Source organism: Rhopilema esculentum, chromosome 5 (assembly GCF_057945365.1).
Source record: "Rhopilema esculentum isolate cy_ngs chromosome 5, ASM5794536v1, whole genome shotgun sequence".
Taxonomy (NCBI): domain Eukaryota; kingdom Metazoa; phylum Cnidaria; class Scyphozoa; order Rhizostomeae; family Rhizostomatidae; genus Rhopilema; species Rhopilema esculentum.
In genome coordinates, this window is record NC_142819.1 from 7,181,351 (window position 1) to 7,204,810 (window position 23,460).

The following is a 23,460-nucleotide window of genomic DNA, read 5'->3' on the forward strand; positions in this document are numbered from 1 at the left end:
TATGTTACCTTCACAGATACATTTTTCTAACAAATTATCTTTGAAAGTGGCATGTTTCTGTGATTCTTTTGTTTTCATTAGAAACAATGTGTGTTTCTGTTATCTCAAATGATTTTATGAAAATGGCTAACTACGACAAGCCATCGAAACTGAAGCGAATTTCAGATAGAATAATGGCCTAAAAAGTGTAATTTTTTTATTGCATGTTTGAAATATTGTTACTGACGTATAAAAAGTTTTCTGTGCTTTTCTGAACTACAGTTTCGAAACAAACTCGAAGATATGTTTGCTGAGAACTTTCTTTCAATTTGTTTCTTTGCCAAACAAAAGAGAGATCCCAGCCAGCTAGATCCAGGCTCTTTTCGGAGACATCAGCCATGGAATCCAAGACAGGTGCACAATAGTCTTGGTCTCCCACAAGGAGGGCTGGCTGCTCAAAATAATTTCCGGTGTCGTTCCAGTCTTGCACCCAACTCATGCACCAAGATATGATGAATGTTCCTGGAGTTACCATGCAAATCAATTCAATGGACCCGAATCAGATTCCACCATTCAAATTCGGCAACATGCAGCTCTTCTTAGGCATGCGAATTGAAGCACTGGATGCAAATAATTGCTGGTATGGGATGACTTGAAATGTGGTTTATTTATGCACGTTTTCTTGACCTTGGAGGGGGTGGGGTTTGGATTGGGGTTGGGCAAACAATTGTCGGCAATACGACGACAACCTGAAATTAAACATAACCCAAGGGCGCCATTTCTATTAAATATTTTTCTGTTCTTGGCTGCCTGTTCTTTTTTTATCTTGTTGATTATAAAGTGATATGCATTTCTGCAACTGGCAACTGAGATGACAGACAAAGAGGAAAACTGTGGGCGATTCGGGCGCAGAACATTACTAAGTCTTAACGGTAGCTTACATAATGAATTCAAGCTTAATTTGCTGTTCTTCGAAGTGCCAGGATACTCCAAACGACCATAACGTAAAAGCTAAAGTAATAATCCATGATTAAATTCCCCTTTCCTGTACATCAAATGTTCTGTCCCCTGTTTACCAAAATTTTCGAATAATGGTCACCGTTTTTTTACACGACACGGGCTTCCGTAGCAGCCACAAACCCACCTTCTCACGTCGGCCTAAGTTGCAAATTCGCGCATTTTATGAGCAGTTCCTTTTTCGATTAATTGATTTATAATGGCCAAATTTGCATTGAATGACGATAAAATCAATAAACTTTTCCTATTGGAGGGAATGCCTTGTCATTTGTTTGTTTTTTTAACCACGTTTTGTGATTGGCCACAAAATAATCAGCTAGAACCAGGTCTCTTTTGATTAAGAGTTGAACTTCAGCACTTTTACCACAAAAAATTTCGTGGAGACAAAATTTTGGGCAAGTATTTTGGCAAAATTTTTTCGATTGAATTTTGAGTGAGAAAATTTGCCATGGCAAAATTATGAAACTTTTTTTCTGTTTAAAAATTATCTTTGGTATTGTTTTAAAAACCTACAACAAAATGTTATTACCTAGAAATTCTGAAATTCTTTTCAAAAACGTTTTTACTGCCAAAAATCAAATGAATTTAATTTATTGTAAAAATTCTGGTGACATCAGCAATACTTATTTCATGTTGCATAAAGCCAACTTGAAATGTTCACCCCTGATATTAGTATAAAATTTTATATTTTCATGCAAAATGTTTCTTGAAATTTGCCAAGAACTTAATGTGTAAGATTTCACAACTTTTTCTGTATGTCAATAAATTATTTCATAACAATACTTGATTCCTGATTCCTGATTCCTGATTCCTATATAAATGCTTTCTGTTTTTGTTTTTTGCATAGTTTTTCGATCCTTTCAATCCTATCAGTGCTGTTGCAGTTCAAATATTAATTATTTCCATTTCTTGGCCACAATCTTTGGCATTTTTAGAACTTTTGTATATTAAGATTGTTTATCTGCACTTAGATTTTCCAAGGTTTTCAAGAAGTATGTTGTAAGAATATAGGATTATTATAGATAAAGTAAATTTTTTTAATTTTTGTATATTCATCTTTGATGGTGAGTCATTTCAAAGAATTTCACCTAAAGGTTTGTGGGGTATTCTGAATAAGATGCATGCCAAGATTCAATTTTTGGCTCAAAATATAATTCTCTCAAAAACTAAAATGATACAATGGAACCCTTACAATGGAACCCTGCCTTACTGCCACTTTGTTGATTAATACAGCATTACAGGATTAATACAGCCAACAATCATATTTTGTGCTCTCAAACATCATCATTTTTTATAATTTAACCCCGTTAATACACTAATTTGCATTAAAGCTGTTTGATACACATGCAAAGTTTATTAAAACTGTATTAAAACCAAAATAATCTCATTTGTTTTACAAAGGAACTTTTTATATAAATTTGCTTGCTTTATTTCTTTCATATTGCTTCTTGCTCTTTTATTTTTTCCCATTTCAGACTATTGTCTGTTTGGTAGGTGTGACTCACAGAGAGATTACCATCAGTTACCATTAGGCTTTTCAGAAGCTTCACATATTTCTCTTGTCCTTATAAATTTGTGAATGCAAGGGACTAACATGTGTATCCATGACCTCAATTTACAGCTTTTCCAATAATCCTCACATCTGCTTTGCATCTTCTTTTGCTAGAAAATGGCAAAGAATCCTTGTTTCTTGCTGCGTGCTTGCTAGTGCTTGTGGTATATGGCCAACTACTTCTCATTTTTTCACAACTGTAAATGCATACTTGTCTTGTTTTCTTTGGGGACTAGTGATTTAATATATTATATTATACAATTGTATCTACATAAAAGAAGTTAATGTTAATGTTAATTTGTGTTAATTAACTGGTGCTTAGGAAGTTAATGTTAATTTGTACCTCTTCAGCTCCAAAACTTGACTCTTCCTTGTTAGTACGGCCACCCTGTTAATAAGGCCAATTTTTGTGGCCTGTTGGTGGCCATATTGACAGGGTTCCACTGTTTTTAGATATCAAATTATACTTTGTAAATTTGATATAAATTTGATATCTCAAATCTAATAAAATAGTATAAACCCTTGTTTTGAAATATACAAAAGAAACCATATTTCAACACCACTACTTAATTCTATGCCAAAAAGTATTCTCAAAGTTTTGTTTTGAAACTTGAACTCCAATTTGAATTGTAATTTTTTTGGATTTTAGTTTTTGCAGATTTGTTGGGCACTATTTTAAGAACCAAGGCCCCCTTTTCTGATTTGCAGTTTGATAAAGGTTTTGCAGCTCAGTGCAAATCATTTCATTTTTGCTATGTAGTTAATTGGTTTGTTGAAGTTAAAATAGGCCCAGAAAAACCCTTAAAAGCACTTCATGAATTGGTTTATTTAGTGAATTTCATGTTTTTTATATATTTCATCAGATTATTTTTTGAAAATACTATTGTCGGTGTTTTTAATAGTGTTGTCATTGTGTTTGTTAATTTTCTTAAGATCTGAGTACAATATTTCCAATTTTTGCCAGTTTTTAACACTTAACACAAAATCATAATGGTGAAAACGATATTTTTTGGAATATTTTCTTTTATTTTTAAAATTATAGCTCGTGTAACAGTGATATTTCGGGGTAAACTTTTAAACAAACAAGTAATAATTTTTTTGATGGATAAAAATAACGTTTTTAATTTTGAATAAAATTTCTTCTGATTTTCAATGACATCCTATTGCATGTTTCCTCAGATAATTTCTGAAAACTAAAATTTCCTGGCATAGATTCTGAATTTATGCAAATTTTGATTGTGTTAATGCATATCTGATGCTCTTGGAGATTCTGTGTGTTTTTGTTGGAAAATATTTGTTTTTAGCAAGCAAAACTGAATTTTTCTAATTTTTAATAGTTGGATAAAAGACAAGTTGTGATTTGCAATTTTTTATGTCCCTTGCATATGGTGCTTACTTTAAAAACTTTAAGTAAGTCATTTTGGCCTTCAAAAATTATTCATTCAGTTTATTTGTTTTCTATTTGATTTTTTTTCTATTCAGTTTTAAGCATTGTTTATGAGTCATTTTTGAACACCTGTGTTTATGATAATTGTCTGGTTTGTGCTCAGCCTCAAATGCAATATGTTGCTTAGTTTTGCACAAAGTTTGACAGAGAAAGGAACTGGGTGATTTTAAAATTTATGCAAGAAAATGTTCAAGCTGATTTCATATAACTTGAAATAATTGTATTTTTATGCAAACTATTATAGCATTTTTTATGCAATCTATTATATCCTTTGCCAAAGGGTAATCTTAACAGGTGGTTGCTATTTGAATTAGTTCACATAGTTAAAATCTGATCAGCAGCGTATTAACAAATCCACTGCAAATTTGTAAGTTTTGTCTGAATGCTTGGATTTTGTATGAGATATTTCTAAAAAAGATTCATTCTGTTTGCATGACCATAATTTCTGGAAGTTTATTTTTGGGGCAAGCCCTATCTATATTCTGGAAAAACCATTCTTACTGAAATACATTGGTCTGTCATATATCATTTCATGATCACTTCTAAGTCCTAATACAGTGCAATTTATCAGCTTGTGGTGCAAGACAAATTGAAATTTCTAATTGGAGGGATAGAATTTCTAGCATACGATTAAGATACAAGATTTGAAATTTCAGTAATATCAATAGCAATAGAGATGTCATTACCAAATTTTTTTCTAGGCTATCAAAGTGAAATTGTTTAAAAACATGCATTTATGTATCCAGGATGGTGTAAAGTGCATGATAAACAGTAGATCACTAAATGCATTTCTTTGACCTTATAAATTTAGACATGAGACTTTTATATGCACAAAAAGCAATTTTTAGCAATATTTTCATGGTACAAAAATTTTTTTCGAAAAGCTATCTTGAAAAGCTTTGTATTTTCAACAGGCAAAAAGGGTCATCTCAAAATGTGTTCATAGGCAATGATATTTTTAAATGATATCAGCAATTTCAATGATTATCAAAGACTTTTTTAGTTCTTTATGATAAAACCTATTCTATTTACTCTTAGTGTGTATAAAATAAAACCAAAATACATTCTTTGTTTCCTTTGGTATTTTTGCTTCCAAAAATGGGCAAAGATTAATACCAAAATGTGATTTAGCTACAATTGAATAAGGGCCCAGAAAACCCCATCTGATAACGGGGTGAATATGCCTAAATATGTCTCGATTTAAGCAAAGTTTGTTTGAAAATGGTTTTGATGGAAGCAAGCATTTTTCTACATACTAAAAGCTTTTTCGTCTGAACACTCATCAGAGTATAGAACGTCAGAAAAAGGGTCAAAATAAACAAGATGGAGAATTTATTCCCAGTTTTGGATCCACAATATGTCAGTTAAAAAGCTTTTAGTATGTAGAAAAATATTTCAAAGCCTTTTCAGATTTTGTACAGCCAAAAGTTGTACAGTCAAATTTTTGTTTCTTGGCTGATAAAATTTTGGATTGGAAAAGATTTTTCGCTGCCTAGTATGTTCTTGACAAATCATCTGCATTCTTTCATGTGTTTGAAATGTCGAAAAATTAGGAATTTTCAGCGAGTTAAAGAAGAGCTGTGCCCCAAAGCTATATCATCAACCAAATGAAGTGCCTTTGGTACTTCTAATTAGCCTGGTGTTATGTCACTCAAATTTACGTTAAGCTAAAAGCATAAAAGGAGTGAATGTTTAGTTTCAAAGAACGAACAAGTTTTTTGAATAAGTAATCAATTCACATCCACATTTTTATCATGCTTGAATTTTTGTTGTTGATTGCACTGTTTGGATTGCATTATTATGTTTCTTTTTAAGGAATCAAGGAAAAATCATAGGAATCAATGAATCAAACCACAAAGTGCTTGTTCATTTTGATGGAGTGAACCAGAGTGCTGACAAATGGTTTGATATCTTTGACACTTCAATAAGGCAACCACAAGAGGAAGCTAGACAGGTATGTTGCAATTTTCTGAAAATTTGGTTGCTGAAACGGATCATTATGTCATAATCTGATCTTACCTCTATTTTTTGCATTCCTTGGGTTTTAAGAAAACACGGATATGGAATATAGCAAGAATTTTGTTTTTAAGAAAACACGAGTTCTTTTGATTTTTTTATGATCAGTTAAATTATCAACGAAGAATATCGATATGGAGTAAAGAGAGTCGGAGTAACAAGACTCAAAAAGATGTCTACTCTAACAAAGTAAATGCAAAATCTCAAAGACCCTGGGAGGCGGATCATTCAAAGACTTAACAGTCTGTATGTTTAACCAGCCAATAGTTTTTATTGTTTGACCAACCAATAATGTTTGGATAAATAAACAAATTCTATGGAGCGTAACTTCAAATTTTGCTTTTTCATTTCTCAAAATTCTTTAAACAGCAACTGAAGCAATTTTTGACTTAAAACTAACATTTCGTGGAGCGGGCTATTGGATTGAAAACTGTCGAAAGTCGCCTGGAGTTGATGAAATGTAACGGGATTCTTCTCCATTTTTTATAAGCTCTTCCAATGAGTCCTTGTTTGGATCACGGAGGATTACGTGGATAAGAATTTGTTTGGTGTTACATTTTGTAAATTTGCCTGGTAATAGCTGTGGCATGAGGTGTGGCGGGTGTGTTTTTTGTAAAAAGAGTTTAAAGTTAATAATAATATTAAGTTTGAAAATTGGCTTACAAGAGTAAGGTTTCTGAATAAATAAATGAAATATTATTATTATTATTTGAATCACACTTGATTTTTCATCTGATGCTTAGCTAGGTAGTTTTGAAAATAGATTTTGAATCCATGTGCATTGAAATGAAGAAAGCTGCTGGGTGGGAAGTTTGTTTCACCCTTGTATTCAATTGGTAATGATTTCAATAGGCAGTCAATTCAGATTATTTAATACTCCACAGTCAGGTTTTTTTGTTCTTGGTTGGCGTTTTCGATCCAAAACAGGCCTAATGCTGCAAAAATGCTACAATGTTTAAATGTTTTTTCTGAAGTTTTCTGTTTTGTTTTAGGTTAGAGTTGGCCCACAACCAGTTGCTATTACTCCCAGCAACATGCAGAGATTTGGTCCTGTATTAAGTCCGATACCTATTAGCATGGCTTCTGATCCATCTTTTATCTACGGAAATATAATAGCAGGAAAACAGAACTGGCTGAACGACATTGCGCAGGTGATTTTAAGTCATTTGACTATTGTGCTTGGTATTTATGTATCATCATCATGTGTTGTAAGCTTTTGCTAAGAGTTATTCCATCTTATAAGGGGTATTCCTTTCTCAAAAAGCAGAGTTATCAGTCTTCAGAGTTTCAAAGCTCCAAAACGGGAACAATTTTTGAGGAGTTATAAGAGGCGTTAATGGACTGTGAAAAGACAGACAAAGGAAATTTCGTTGACAAACTTTTCGTTGTCATTTTCATTAACAGCATCACCATTAACCATCAATCATCACCAACTACCATCATCATAATCATCTTTATCATTGTCATCATCAGCATCAGCACCCTTCATTTTGCCTCACCACCTGGGTTAATGCTCTCTCCTTCTCTGACAGAGGCGTGCGAGAAGGAAAAAATGTTTTGTTGGATTGACGTTTACAGTCGAAGGGATGTTGAGCTTGATGAACCAAGACGAGGTTGCGAATATTATAAGAAGAAATGGAGGGAAATTCAAGACATATTTGAAACGAAAAATAAAATATGTTATCGTTGGTTTGAATCCTAGAAAGAGCAAGATGAAAAAGGTGTGCCACAAACTGCTCATCACCTTGTATTGTCAATGCCAAATTTACGAAATTTGCTGAAGGTTGCAAGCAGGGGCGAAATTTCAAAGGGTTGTTAGGGCGGCTTTCTAGCGAATTAGGGGGCATTTTTCTCCTATTGCGGATGAGCGAATGGCTGGACATTTCTACTGAATCGTCAAAGGGATTTCATTGCAAACCTTGGTTGTTAATTTCATAGTCAGTTCCCCGGGAAAAGGGCGGGGCATCAACATCCGTCTTTATGATTGATCTTTCTTGCTAAATTGCCATGTTGCTCTCTTTACTTGCTGATCATGTTGCTAGTAGAATTTGACAGTTAGGGCTGGATCAGTTTTCCATCTTCACATCTTAACTACTTCAAAACGATTTCTATCGCTTTTCTTTGTAGTTGTCTTTCCATTTTTTTAATATAGATAGAAAAGTCAAACTTGATTTCTTTGCTGATTTTTCACTGTTTCAAATTACCTGCAACGATATGCCAAAAGACAGCGGCAGCGTGTAGGAATTGAAATAATGTGCTATTCAAAATGGTACAATAAAGTGGAAGCATAAAGTGTGCTTGACCAAAAGGCGAACAGAGGTTTATACAAGTGAAGATCAAAATAATGCAATGGGACGATTTGATAAGTTTCTTGGTTTTGACCAAACAGTGGCAGCAACCTGGGATGCCAAGTCGTCTCCTAATTTAGCTTTTTTCGAATCTCCCTTCTTTAAACTCCTGATTTGCATAGACAGGTAGGGCTAGTTTTGTCTCTTGGACTCAGCAGGGAACCAGTCAGCAGGGAACCAGTCAGCAGGGAACTAGTCAGTGCAATATTATTCCTCTCTCAATAGCTTAAATCCGCATCTGGATATGAATTTCCACTCTCCTCATCATAATCTGTGACGAAAAGTGCTCAAGTATATTGCATTTTGTTTCCGCTTTTTCGTGTTATTTTGAGATTATTGTGATAGAAAAGTATGATTTGGAACCGATGCTGTTTGTAATTTTTTTGTGACCGATTTGCTTGCTCGAAGCCCATACATTTTATAAACTTGAGCCCGGCTTTTTGACTCTGAATTTGCAAGGTATGCACGCACTTTTGTCTCAGGAACTCAGATCTGCCAAATATGTATGGCAAAACATCTTTCCTCAAAATTCCCATTTTTGTCAAACCCTTTGATACCTAATATTTTGATAATTTTTATTCGATTAATTTGCAATTTTCACTCATCACTTTTTCACTTTTTTAATAAGGCTTGCCAGCTATTATTGGGGATAAAACTTCTATTCAATGAGAACTGTTGTTATGCCCCTCACCCGAATAATGAGGTCTATGTTTCGCCCCTGATTGCAATTGCACGGTTTAATTTTAGTCAAATTTTGTAACCATGCACTGCACCATACGATAGGCCATTACCTTCTCTATTCACGTCAGCTGAAGCAAGAGGAAATCTAGACTAGCTAATTCTTAAGTGATGACGTCACAAAAATATATTTTTTTAGAATTTGGATCTCATAACCTAAAAGAGCATCAAAGTCAAATGTGTTTCGAATCGGCTGAGATGTGGCCAGATGAGCACAGGCTCCTTCCCCATCAAACCACTGTAAATTGGCCTCTGTTCATAACTTTATTAACAGAGCCAAAATTACACTGATCCGTTGGCAAATTTCAATGGGCTATCCTCACCAGATGTATGGCACAATTAACTGATTTTTCATATTTGGAATTATTTCATAGTGTTATGTGGTCAAAATTCAAGAATTTCAAAAATCTAAAATATTTTTTGTGACGTCACGCTAAGTAATTCCAGGAAATCTAACTGCTTACTAAACACCAGTCCTGGCTACTTCCACAGTTGATAAACAAAATTGTGCCTTGTTGAACAAAACTGTAAGCTTATTTTGTGTTTTCCATTTTCCGCTTTCTTCTGACAATGTATTTTTTATTCTTTTGATTGGATGCTTTTATTTGGCAGGTAATAACTCTTGGCATCCCGACCATTAGTGAACAAGACTTTGTCAATGTTATACAGACACTGCCCAATGCAGGAGAACAGGTGCTTGTCTATATCCTTATTTTGAGCATTTTTAGTGGTGATTTTATGTAATTGGGCAGACGCGTAACTCAAAAAACTGGCTGGCTCGATAACAGGGAGATGGGTAGTTTGCGGCCCCCAAGACCACAACAATCATATTTATTGAAATATGTTGTGAAAATAGATATGAGCTTGTTTGCCAGCACGAACTTGAGGTGGTTTGTTAGTTGTTATCAGCATCACTCTTTCGTGAGGGTCAGAGTCTGCACACAGGCTACCACATACCTAACCATAGTGTCACTATCAACTGTTTTTCTCCATTTACCCGCAGTTGATTGAAATTTTTTTGCACAAAGTCTTATTGTCAAATCAAAAAATTATAAAATGCCATCCACCTATTATATTTATGTTAACTATCCTGTAGCAGTTTTTGTTTAAGTCATACTTACTGCGGGTCTTTTTGAAGTCCTATCAAAAAGTATTATTAATGTTTCATTTCATAGTATTATTTTTGTTATGTTTTGATTATATTTTATATTTCATAAAGTACTATTACTTGCCATTCTATTACGTTAAGTCTTCAATAAATATAATTTTCAGCAAATGCGGCATGCGGTGGATAGATATCTACCAGACGTGGACAGAAAACAAAATCCACCCACTCCAGTTCGACTTAAGCAAATCGTTTCCAAGAAAACTCCAACAGCGAAAAGAGGAAACAAAAGAGCAAAAAGATCTTTTTCTCCAAAACGGACGACAGAACAAGAGCCTGGCAAAACAGATCCTGTAAGCGATTCAATAACCTTTAAGCTAGATTTGCAGACCCTACAGCAGTACTCAGATGTCTTTGGAGGTGACATTACGAGCAGTAATACTCCCGAGAAAGAAAAAAATGAGAACGGGTATGTCGTCTTACACGCTTGGGATCATGCGAGACATAATGTCCCACTTCCAGGTCTGGGTTTTAGTTTGCTTCTGATTTTCATAAACCAGCGGCCCTAAGTAACTGCAGCGATATCCTCCATCCAACAACTTTTATATAAGAAAAATGTTTTAAGAATACATTCACTAGTTCCTGAATATAATTTTAAAATAAGCTTCGGGGTTTTCGGATTAGAGGTAATGTATTGTTGTGGATCTATCTAACCATTGTTATTGCAAATTTTTGCCAAGCTTCCAAAGAAAACTTTTGTTTTTTGGTGGTGATTTTACGCTTTCCAGAAGAGCACTTTTGTGTAAATAACTGTTTACTAGTCCGTCATATAGTGATCGACAGGACCGCCTCTACAACAACCCTTGGAAAAATTCTGTTTCAAGGAGTTTTTTCCGTTTTCAAGGGGGCTTTGTCGGGAAGTAAAGACCTTTGTCGGCAAATTGTTGGCAAATAGAGTATGGCTCACCAACTTTGTCGGCAAATGGGACCTAAGCACCCCTTCCCCTCACCCCTCGGGCACAATAGCCAATAACGTTCGTGGTGATCGATGTCTCACTCTCAGAGCAGCACACCAACCCTTCTGAGTTTCATGCTTATTACGGTCACCAGGCAGCTAAAACATAAACGAGCACATTTTATTGTTTTTCTATACATTTAAGTCATTGTTGATTATCTCCCGCCTTTGATTATTTCATAATTGATATTGTCTTTTGCTCTGCTATGTACAAACTTCTGTTTTCTTCTTGTTCAGAAATGCCAAAGATCCTAGCCTACTCCCCATGCTTACGGAGCCATTAGGGCACCGGGCTGTGAAGCGACGATCCTTGGATCCTTATTTTAAACCGGAACCATCCGAGCAGTCTCCTTTTGTATATAACATCACGGTAAGTTTCTACTTTACAGGTGTCAAATCCCGACTGTAAAATGTTTAATTTAAGACTCTTTGCATCGCATTATGAAGTGATTTATGGCTTCTCCGTCTAATTCACAATTATTCAGTTTTTACGAAGTTCCCAACACGAGTACACTTTCACTAGGCCCTAAATGTCCTCTAGATGTATGTCTTAATCAACGTATTAAAATAAAGTCTCCGTGTTTATGCAGCGCCGGGGCCATGCCCCCACTTTTTGGTAAAACAGTAGAGCTTTTTTAAAAATCTTTTGATATGACTGTTAAAATCTCTCTTGCCCCCCCCCCCTCCACTTTCCAACATGCGTCGGGGCCCATGTTACGAGTTTGTCTAACTCTGAAAGATTTATTGCCTGTTTCTTTATACAGGGCAAAGCTAACTGCTTGGGCGGAAAGGTCTTCGTCTACGAAGGCGAATCAATCGATTTACCTTTGCCTAGATTGATTCGCCATTTTGGTGGAACGTACAACAGGAATCAAACTCGTTCGGCACAATACTTGGTGAAGGGTAGAAATCCTCGTGCTTCTAAAGTCGAAATGGTAAATTACTCGCTTTGTATCACATTTAGGAACCTAAATTAGCGTCATGCAATAAAATATAAAATGATATAACATGATATGATATAATTCAATACAATATGATATATTATGATTAATTAGAATTCAATATCACATATCATATCATATCATATCATATCATATCATATCATATCATATCATATCATATCATATCATATCATATCATATCATATCATATCATATCATATCATATCATATCATATCATATCATATCATATCATATCATATCATATCATATCATATCATATCATATATCAATCATATCATATCATATCAATCATATCATATCATATCATATCATATCATATCATATCATATCATATCATATCATATCATATCATATCATATCATATCATATCATATCATATCATATCATATCATATCATATTATATCATAATATAATTGATTATAATTTAGATAATAGATTATAGATTATTACAATAATATGTATAATTGCATTTTTAGTATGATATAAATAATTTTATATTTTATAGTATGATATTATATGATGTATCATTATATTTTTGCCTCTTGAGCGATTTTTTTCATTTCCAATTAAGCAAATCATTGAAGGCCTTATAAAGCATAAACTGGTTTTTTTTCTAGGGGGTCGAGAGGGGACTCAAGGTCATCACAGTGTCCCAGCTATTAGAGATGATAAAGACACTTCCGGCTCAACAATTCGTCCATCATGCGCAGAAGGTACAAACATTCTTTCACTTTAAAGATGCATCTTTTTACATGTTTTGAAACCCAAACTAATACGTATATTTTGCATGTGACGTCATCCTTTCGTATCGATACAGAAATGGAAATAGTGAAAGAATATTAATTTGCCAAAGTTGAAAAGTAGGGAGAAATTATATCTCGCGGTTACGTGTGAAAAGTGATCAAATCACCTTTTACCAAAATCTATACAAAATGATTTCATTAAAGAATAGATTTTCAAATTTGTCTTCAATTTTTTTGTCGGAAACAGTAAGTGATGCGTCTCATGCTTTGACAACGGAATGCGTAGCCGTTTTACTGTTTTGTCTGTTGTTTAAAAACTTCATTTTTAGGCGAGACAGCATCATATGTTTGACAGCTTCATCTTTCCTTCTCTACTTGCATACTCTTAAAAGCAATTGAGCTTCAACTCATGGCCTGATGATATTCTCTTTAGTTTTATATTTTGCTGAACTCTATGTTTTTGTGAACCATTCGATTATATCTCTGATAGGACATCGTTCCTCAACCGGGGGATGGCACGAAAGCAATAGCAGACGATATTGAAGGCAGTGTTACAGTGACAAAGCCCATCGCCAACTCACAAGCTATGAGTCTAAATGGTATAGAACATAGCAATGGAACCGATGTTGCAACGTGCCAGAGTGTTGAAGAACACGATTACTGCGATCGACCTGCAATGAAAGAAGTGGATGCAGCAGAACAAACAGGGTAGGTCTTCCATACAATGATGTGTATTAGGTCTGGCTGGTTATGGTATATGGCCATGACTGTGCCGAGAGACGTGTTATTCATTCTGTAAAATGGAGGTAATGGGGGTTATATCACAGTCAAAAGCCATAGAAGATGGCTTAGTCTTATCATACTTCAAAGCATAAAGCGCGAGAAGTTCATCAATAAAACAATATTCTTTCAGTCCGTATTTTAGGTTTGTTTTTTTTACAATAGTCTAGGGATTTTTAGATAAAGTGAAGTAGAGGCCGGGGTAAATAAACACGAGGATGCAGATTTTGCTTGATAATCATTGATTATTTAAAATCTGCTTCTTGATACTGGGTAGATACAAAGAGGTTTGAGCAAATATGTGAAGCAGTTATGACTTAAATGCCAGGAAGCGGGACAAGAGCTAGTTAATTGCTGGAATGATGGGTTGCCCTTGCACCCCTCAAACTTTGCCACCGCCGATAGTTTTGGGAGAAAGTGTGACCAATACCTTTTGTCTTAGAAAGAGTTGATCTTTTACAGTTTTTGGTTGTTAACCAGTCAATAATTCAAAATTTTATCAATAATGCCGCAACGATTTCTCTAGTAACAGCGAGAAAGAAAGGGAAGTTAACAGAGAAGAACAGCAAGGTGACGTCATCCATCAACCTACTTCATCGCCATCAGCCTCACTTGACAAAAGTACCAGCCAAGCTCTCTCTGATGCTAACAAACCCTTGCCTGAGCCTAAAACTTCCAGGATAGTCAAACCGTTTACGGTGAGGTCACTAAGTTTGTTCATTGTTCATCAATTTGACCTTCTTAGGATGTTCTTCAGCTAGGGTACACACGAAGCATGTCAAGTCATGAATCAGAGAATGTTCTAGTTTCGTTATAATCAGGCGGTCCATTATTCGCCATTTTATATTCTTGGGAAATTTTTGTATGATTTTAGCCTTTCTCTGCTGCAAAATTTCTGGCCGTTTGTGCAGACAGTCTTTTGCGAAATTTTGCACGGAGAATGCAAAGCACTGAACTCTGACAACGTTTGTTATGTTAGATATTGCATAAATAAATAAATTGGATATTGCAGAAAAGGTATAATGTGGCTGGTTTGCAAAACTTGAATTTTTAGGTACATTTTTGTGAAATCCAACAACTGAACTTTTGTAACCTTCTTTGTACTACAGCATTTTTAATGCATTGTGTTAAGCAGACTTTCATTGGTCTTCCCTCTCGGGCAATTTATCGTCTTCGAGGAAAGATGCGAGTATTTCCTATGTTTCAAACGGAAGTATATCAGCCTATTTGATCCACTTGCGCTTCTTCGTTCCTTATTTCAGGCTGTATGTATGAAATACGATTTTCGAAAAGGGTCCCCTTGCCCCTGATGGACAATCGCTCCTATTGCATCTGCGATAAAGACCTTATTCAAGATAATTTCAGGAAAAATTATGCATTTAGTCTAACAATGTAATAAAAAATCTTCTTACAAACTCGCAACAGATTTAAATCTACTTTCTTAAGAAAACCAATTCGCAATAAAGTTAAATGCAATTCTTCTCTACTAGGTTGAAAAGGAGTCTATGGTGGGCTTTCTTGTAGCAGTCGACCCTTTGATGAATTTTATTGACAGGAGGAAGTGTGTCGACATCATTGAACATTGTGGAGGAAAAATACAAAAGGCAATCGACGACTCAACTACTCACTTCCTTATGAATAAACTGAATAACAAAAGACGAGCTTTGGAGGTACTCAACTCTCTCACAATTACTTGCATGCTCGAGAACCTTATTAGAGAGGAATACGCTGGAGGCGTCTAAATCGATTTCCACCACTCTTCCAAAAATAGCCCACCAACAGTGAAATTTGAAACCCAAACCAACCACAGTTTTGTATAATTGATCAGAAGCTACAATAAAACATTTGCTATTATAGAATATTTTCAAACCTTTTCTTTAAGTGTCAGTATTATAACCAGGGCTGCCAGATGCTTGGAATGGTTGGCGGTATAACGCTATGTTCAGTAAAAATGAAACATAGACAAAAACCTGTCGAAGAGACATGTCATGTCGAGGGGCAGGGGTATAAAGCAGTGGGAAAAGACAAGGTGGAAAAATAAAGGCACTAAGACTTAAATGCTTCTGGATATGATTTTGGCTTTAAATTCAAAAAAGCGCTGTTCCTAAAATAGTAAAGTCTTTTGAAAGTCCTATACCGTAAGTCCTCGAATAAGCCCCCAACGGCTTATTTCCCAAAAAATATTTTGGGGTGGGGGCTTATTTAGCAGCAGGGAGTCAATAATATTTTGATCATAAAACGAATTGGTACAGGGCTCGAGCATGCTTAACACCCCTAAATAGAGAATTTGAAATAGGTAACGAGATATCACAAATTTGAAATATGGTTATTTCTACAGATCGCAGCAAATGGTGTGATGGTAGTTGGCAAGACTGCATTATACAAGATAATTGAAGAAAAGCAAATGAATCAAAAGAAATTGCAGGCGTCAGACATAAGCGAAGAAACGAAAGAGAAAAGCACGTCCTCGCCAATGGCAGGCAAGAGAGAAGAACCCATGGGGAGGAGCAGTTTGTCTCCTGGTCGTTCATCACAGTAAGTAGACTGGGAAGGAGCTAACAATATTGTTAAAATTTTTCAATATAGTGCCTCGTTTATTCCAAAATTATTGTAAATTGATACTATCGCGCAGGAATGCAAAAGAACGTTTTTGTATAGATTTTGAATTTTCACCCAGAACTTACATTCCTTTACAAAACAAGTTATTGCTTTACAAACTCAAGAATATGAAAAGTTTAAAAATCAGTTTACGAAATTTAAACCCTGCTAAAAAACTCGGGTAAATTACAAGTCATACTTTGAACACGGGTTTTTGCCTTCCTTTTTTCTGAAGTCTTAGCTATTTTGCACCTTTATTCGTATAAAATTTTTTTTTTACAATGATAACGAAAATGTTAAGCATAGCATACTTAAGTACTTTTCGTTTTACTGACATCAGAGTATAAATGTCGGGTAATGATCGAATGTAAGCTGGAAATATACGTCAGATAAAATGACTGAATGCAAAACTAGTGAAAAGAAGTAGTATTTGTGAAAAGAAGGTCTTGGCATTGACGATCGCTTTTCATTCATTGAAAGACATTTGTGAAAATTTACAGATCCTGTTCTTTGTCACGTGTTGTTACGTGCAGAGCTTTTATTTGACAGAAATCCAGTTTGACTCGATTTCTCTCCAATAAAGTCTAGGAGTATAAAGCAAAGTAAAATTTATCCCAATCTCCGGTAATTGGTATTTTACTTAATTTTGCACATTAGAAACACGGATAAAGATCAAAGCGACAGCGTGAACTCAAATCCTGCCTCCCAGTCTTCAACAACAGAAGAAAATGGCAACGACGACAAACGGCCAAGAATTGCTAAGTCATCTGAATCTACCAGGCAGAAATTTACTGGTTTTAAACAAAGGTTAAGCCTTATGGTGAGCGGGAAAGTATTTTTATATATTAACGATTTAATAGGTATTTGTTAGAATATGAATCGCCTGAAAACCATTTTTAAATGCGAACAATTTTTATATTTGAGAAAACTTAATCGATATTCTAATGCTACCGTAGCTGAAAAATAAATGTTTTCGGCTTTTAACTCTGACAGCAACTCACAAAGGTGATAAAATCCTTTTCAACACCAAGGAAAGAGCTCTTAGAAACTCCATAAAAATGGGCAAGACACCCGATGGAAAAATTTATGTATAAAATGATGATTTTCCTGGTGTTTTATGCTTTAAGCTTGATTTTAATACTTTTTGGTTTTTCCATGAATGAAACTGTTGCTTCAAGAATAATTTCATTTATAATACCACTTCAATGCGAGTTTCCAAACAGAGGCATATCACACAGACGTTTGTTGACTGAACCAATCAGATCTCGCCACGTCAAGTCAATCATGTCAAATCAAAAAGTTATTTACTGAAAATCAATGCTCAAGTATTCTTTAAATCTAATGTCTGCAACAAAATCTTTAGAGTAACAATTAGTCCCTTAATTCTAGCTCCGACATTTTGTTATAAAGCTTATTTTCTGCTAAAGTTGGGTCTCAGTTCCAATGGTGTGAATAACTGGCCCCCCCCCCTTCTGTATTTGTTTCTTACAGACAAAGTAGCATTCTAGAAAATTTCCTTCTTGCAAGCTTCCTTTTTGTGTTTATCGATAAATATTCGGTTCGTTTTCACCAGTTCTTTGCGTAATCTAGAAGTATTGTAAACAACTCAGGGTAGTGCGGTAAAATGGACGCATCATTTCACCTAGTTGCGTAAATTCTATGCAGAACGATTATTTTTGTATCGTTTCCTTTGACAGTCTGAGAAAAATTCCAATTTTCTACACAGGGAGCCAAAAACTGTTTGTCTGGTTTTTCTGTCACGGTGGATAAAAGTTTGTCATTGGGCCACAGAAGCAGGTGCAGGAAGCTCGTTAAGCAGTTTGGAGGGAGGCTGTTGAATCGTTTTACCAAGACAACTACACATTACATCGTCAATGATCTCACAGATGTTGACAGAATCAAAGAGGTGATTTTTTTACAAGTTTGATAATCTTCCCACATACTCTTTTTCTATAAGAACACACTTTTAAGAACTAAGAGGCTGGAATTGGAAGAAAACTAAAAATAACGTAAAATAATGCCCAGCCTCAAATAAATATCAAAGGATAATGTTATTGAAAATTTTTGCTCAGAATTACAAAACAAGAGGAGATCGCATCAGCTAATCAACCATTCTACTAAAAATGTCGTGCAAAGCTGTTACTTTGTTGTCTTATAAAACAATTAAGTAAATAATGAGTAAGTGTGGACAAATCAATGTTTGAAATAAGCCAAAAATTACCAAAAAGTGCAAGAACATCGAGCCTGTTCGTAGTCGAAACTGCAAAAGCTGTTTTGTTTCCTACAATAAGTCATTTTGATCATGCTATCACCATTGCTACTGCACCTATCATATCCATTGTCGTCACCCTTCTATCTTCCTTGTCCTATTCAATTTGTAGTATTGTCTCCTTGTATTCTTAGGCTCGCTCTTTGGGGATTAACGTTCTTGATAAAAAGACATTCTTAAGTCTCATAAGAAACCTGCCAGCCAAAAAAGTAAAGAAGATTCCAATAGTTCTGAAAATGGAAGAGGTAAGAACATCTTTGGAACGATTATTCTGTAGATTGAAGTAAAAACATTTAGTATCTGTACATTTAGTATCTTATTTGGCCTAGCCTGAATGCATCCTGCACGTAGGCTAGAGTATTCCATTTATTGGGTTTTATTTGCAAATAGCAAAGAGACCTCTATCTGACCTTCTATTTACTATTTATCATTAACTGGCTCATCAATATGTCAATCTGGGACTCGGTTCCTTTTTTATGTATTGTTATGTTTCATTAAGATGAGTTAAACTGTATTTGTTTGCGTGGAATTGTTATATATTTATTTGACAGGACACTGATGATCAGACGACTAGTAATGGCCAAGGCACTGTGTGGCAGCAGCAGAATACACTGCAAAAGGCACAGCAAGGACATCACCTAACGCAACAGGAATATGCACAGCGAAATCTACAGCAGAAACATCATCCAGAGCAACAGCAACGGGACTTGCATAAGGTGCAGCAACAACCACTTGATACACCACAGGCAAGACTACAACGGCAGCAGGAAGGGCCGCAGACACCGCAGCAAATGCAAGAACAGCATTACCAATCGGAGTCGATTCATACGTCTGCAGTTCGTCCTGTCGAATATAGATTGGAAAGAGACAATATAACAAACACGGGAAGCGAAGACGTGAAGATTTTTCGCCGGGTGGGCCCTCTTCCTGCAATCAGTGGGCGTTTTTCAACGGTATATATCTTGTCACAATCATAATCGTGCAGCGCTCTGTTTGATATCTGTTCTTCAACCTTAACCAACCAACCGACAACCCGTCAGACCAAATCTAAGTAACATTATATGCCAGCAATTTCGGACATCTACCATTGTTTAGACACTGTTTGACACAAGGGACGATTTAACCATAGAGATCTGTTCTAAGTGTATATTTTTTATGCATGATTGCATTCTTTCGAAGCTCACTCTGACTCTATGAAATCTTTCAAGATTGTTCAAAATTGGCCTGAAATCGATGGTTTTCCTGTACGTGTAGTGGTTAAATACGATAAGCTCTAAAAGACAGTCAAATGAAAATCGAGGTTCATATCTTGATTTGGCAACAGAACTGCTAAGAAAACCATGGGAGGGACTTTCGGAAGCCTCAGATTTTGAAAGACAGAAAATTATTTAAAATCGAGCTTAAGGCAGTGGCTTTTAAACTACCAAACTTTATTACAAATTCCCAACTCCCTAGTGCTTAGATTAACAAAGGTGATTTTCTTTGTTTCCACTGGTTATTCTGTGCTGTTGAAATGCTTTTTGGCGTTGGTGAAACTTCTTTTTTATAAAGAATGCTTTGTATAGTTGCAGTCATCATTTACTGACTAGATACAGAATTTATGTGACTTGCTGCCTAAAGATTGCAGAACTTGATGATTCGATGATTTACTTACCTCAAATAGAAGTGATTTTTTGTCTTCTATTGCTATCAATATAACTTTCTAAAATTTCCTTGTGATGGCTTCATACTTGAGACTCGGATTTTAACTTAGAAACATTCTGCTCTATTCACCAAAGCGCATATGCTTACCCTTCTAATTATTACCTTGCAGAGTGGCGGAGGAAACGGTTGGGATCCAGCGAACGATGAAAGATGCTATTGGGAGTGTCCAGAAAATTGTGGCAATATCATTGAAAAGGATCAGGTATAATTATGCAAACATTGTTCTATCTTTTTCATTTTGGGTTAGAATCATATGTAAGCTGTTTGGAAGGTTCTGTTTCTTAACTCTTCAAGGGTTTTAGTATAGCTTACAATTCATTTTCGTTAGGCTCATGTTTCCCGGTATGTTAATCAGAATTTAATTGTCTCTGATTCATCGATATTGGAATTGTGCAGTTTGAACTTTTGATTTTTTAGTCCACTATAGCTTTACTAAATAGTGATCTTTTCAATAGAAAATCGTATTTAGCTTTAACATTAAGAAGAATTTGCAATCAATTTTTACAGAAAGAAGAACATTTCTAGTTAATGATCATGGAGCTGTAGAAATATATTATTTTTTATTGAAATATAACTAGGAAAAATTCAGAGGAATTGTTTATAGGAAAATTTCTTATAGTTGATTATTCTCATCAGCTGGCCAGTTGTAGGATATGCCTAACGTTTTGTGATTTATTTATTGAAAAACTTAAAATTTGCTAGCTCTTTCTCCCGTCTGGCATCTAATTCAAAACTTTATTCATTTGAAAGCGTTAGAAAGCAATTCTGTCACTGCTAATGGTTTGAACTTTCTGTTCTTATTTCGGGTTCAATGACTGCGTTTTGTTTGTGTGTGATGTAATGTTTCTTTTACTTATGAGAATCTTTTTTTTACGTTGTAACTATTTTTACAGGTGAAGTCGCACCTTGAATTCGATTGTAAGAATGCAGAGACCGAGTGTCCAATATGTAAATTCAAGGTAATAGCAACTTAATTTTTGATTTACTTGCATTAAAAAACATTGACAAATTGGGTTGAATTTCGATGTACAGCAAAATTAAGCACGCCTTAAGCATTTTTTGTTTTGGAGGCCAATAAACAGCACACAGTAGTGTGCCTCTAACTCTACCATCAGCTTTCCGCCTCATGATCATGCTTTTGATTATTATTGGACTCAACAAAGCATTTATTGATCAAAGTCTTTCAATAGACTATGCTATCATGATATCAATGAAACCTCTTTCAGATGCTAAGGCGAGAATTAGAGAGTCACATATCTAGGAATGTTGGCAAGCATGTAACAATTCTTGGCAGCGAAATGGCATCATTGAAGCATATAAACAGTGGACTTGTGTCTGAGAATGGAAACCTACAGCAAAATGTTGAATCTCTTAGTGAACGGGTGCTTAGGTTAGAAGAGCAAAATATGCTTCAAGCGGAAGAACACAAGAAGTTGCAGTCGGAAAACAGTCAATTGGCACAGCAAGTCAGAAATATGGCAGCAATGCATCGGTCGTAATGGTTACCGCGAATGAGCTTATGTGGCAAACAAAATTAGCATAAATGTTAGTGTCTTATCGCAAATAGTTTTTAAGGCTTTTTAAAGTACTTCTTTGCTTTGGGTTACAAGCAAGTGTCCTTTGTTTAGCAACATATGGTGCCAAGTCTCATGGATTATTGTTTTAATACTTTTAATCTATTTATATGTTTAGTTTCATATATGAGGAGTTCTGAGCACGAACATTACATAACTACGAATAATAAAAATGTAACATTTATAATGACTATGGCCCCATAAATTAAGTAAGGCATAGTTATGTTTCTTTGAGCATATTTGGTCTTAAAAAAATTATTCTGCAGATCAAATTAAAAGTTTGTTCTAGAAGTGCGTAATCAAAAAAGATTGCAACTTCTTTATATCTCAATTATTAAGAAAATCTGGCAGGTTTACCTTGAAAACCTGACCCCGGAAACTAGTTTGGGTATTGTATATCTTTACGGAAGTCCTACTTTTTAACACAGCAAAACTTCATTTGAATTTTCATTTTAAAATCTCAAATTTAGTACTGTTGTTAAACAGTACTAAATTAAGTCCTTCTTTTAAACACAGCTAAAAACTTCATTTGAATTTTCATTTTAAAATCTCAAATTAAGAACTGTTGTTATTAATGTTGTTGATGTTTTAATATTCAACAGTCCGCCATATTGTATATTACCCACATGATTGTGGTGTGACCTACACTGATTATGTGATAGGATGGCTTTCGATATCAACAAATAATGATATGTCCCTATTATCTAAAAGCAAAGTTCGTTCACCTTTACTCTTATGCTGCATCTATTGGGACTCCTTGTGACGTAGTGGCACCAATTATCCATGTTTCTAGCTGTCATTAATATAACGATTAGCTGCATCGAGTAGCGATTACATTAAGGTATTAAGTATTTTTGTATCGTTAATCCTATAGTTCTGTTTGTTTATATTTTTGTAGTAATCTGACTTATTTGCTATGTTTTATTATGTAGCATAAATATTCATATGAAATGTCACGGGATTTGCAGTAGACCTGGAATGTCATTCATAGAGGCCCAACCATAATGGCACAATGTCCCTGTTGAAAGCTGTAGAGAAATCTATTTATTATGGAGAAGTGTAATATCAGATTTATTGTTCGTTTCAAAGTGGATTGTGTCATCTGAAGGCTAGCCTATGCTGATAAGGCAGAAAAACAGTATTGCAACAGTCTTTTTTGTCCACTTTCGAGATTTCACTTTTTTGGATTTGCAAACCAATCAGTTTTTTCTTAGTAATTCCACCCAGAGACAAATATGCCTACTATAAGGCGAAAACCCACGAGATTTCGTCCTCACAAAGAGTTGGAATTCGGCCAACCTATTAGAAATTATGTATTAAATTCTGAGATAAGCGACATACACCATAACTATCAATTTTAAGAATCAGTTTACTGGAAAACCTTTTTATTAGGCCTTCGGCTCTCAATACCTAGCATATTGTGGCGGAGCAGGGATACCTGTTTTTATTATTTATGTATAATATGATGGATTTTTAAAGCCAAGTAGAAATATACTTTTCATTAAACAAAGTCGAAACATGATTTGATTACGAAGTCTAGTATCAGATGCATTTATTTATTTTCACTCCTTTTGTCTTTTCTCCCTACGCTCAAGGGCCTGTTTATATGGA

General features: G+C 35.0%; 1 protein-coding gene across 3 annotated transcripts; it reads left to right on the forward strand.

Annotated features, from left to right (window-relative positions):
- The first annotated feature begins 194 nt into the window (after positions 1-194).
- Positions 195-23,404, forward strand: LOC135689834 (uncharacterized). 3 transcript variants are annotated; one of them, XM_065207197.2, is made up of 20 exons: positions 195-619; positions 5,811-5,949; positions 7,004-7,162; positions 7,544-7,732; positions 9,710-9,790; positions 10,370-10,671; positions 11,455-11,587; positions 11,982-12,152; positions 12,799-12,894; positions 13,415-13,632; positions 14,234-14,402; positions 15,195-15,374; positions 16,043-16,239; positions 16,960-17,122; positions 18,029-18,208; positions 18,706-18,816; positions 19,123-19,524; positions 20,385-20,477; positions 21,169-21,234; positions 21,502-23,404. In XM_065207197.2, the coding sequence occupies exons 1-20, from the start codon at positions 477-479 to the stop codon at positions 21,772-21,774; spliced, it is 3,465 nt and encodes a 1,154-aa protein (XP_065063269.2). In that variant the 5' UTR covers positions 195-476; the 3' UTR covers positions 21,775-23,404. The 3 variants fall into 3 exon arrangements, with proteins under 3 accessions (XP_065063269.2, XP_065063268.2, XP_065063270.2); XM_065207196.2 differs by having other exon boundaries at positions 196-619; positions 14,231-14,402; XM_065207198.2 differs by lacking the exon at positions 7,544-7,732 and having other exon boundaries at positions 204-619; positions 14,231-14,402.
- The last annotated feature ends 56 nt before the right edge of the window (positions 23,405-23,460 follow it).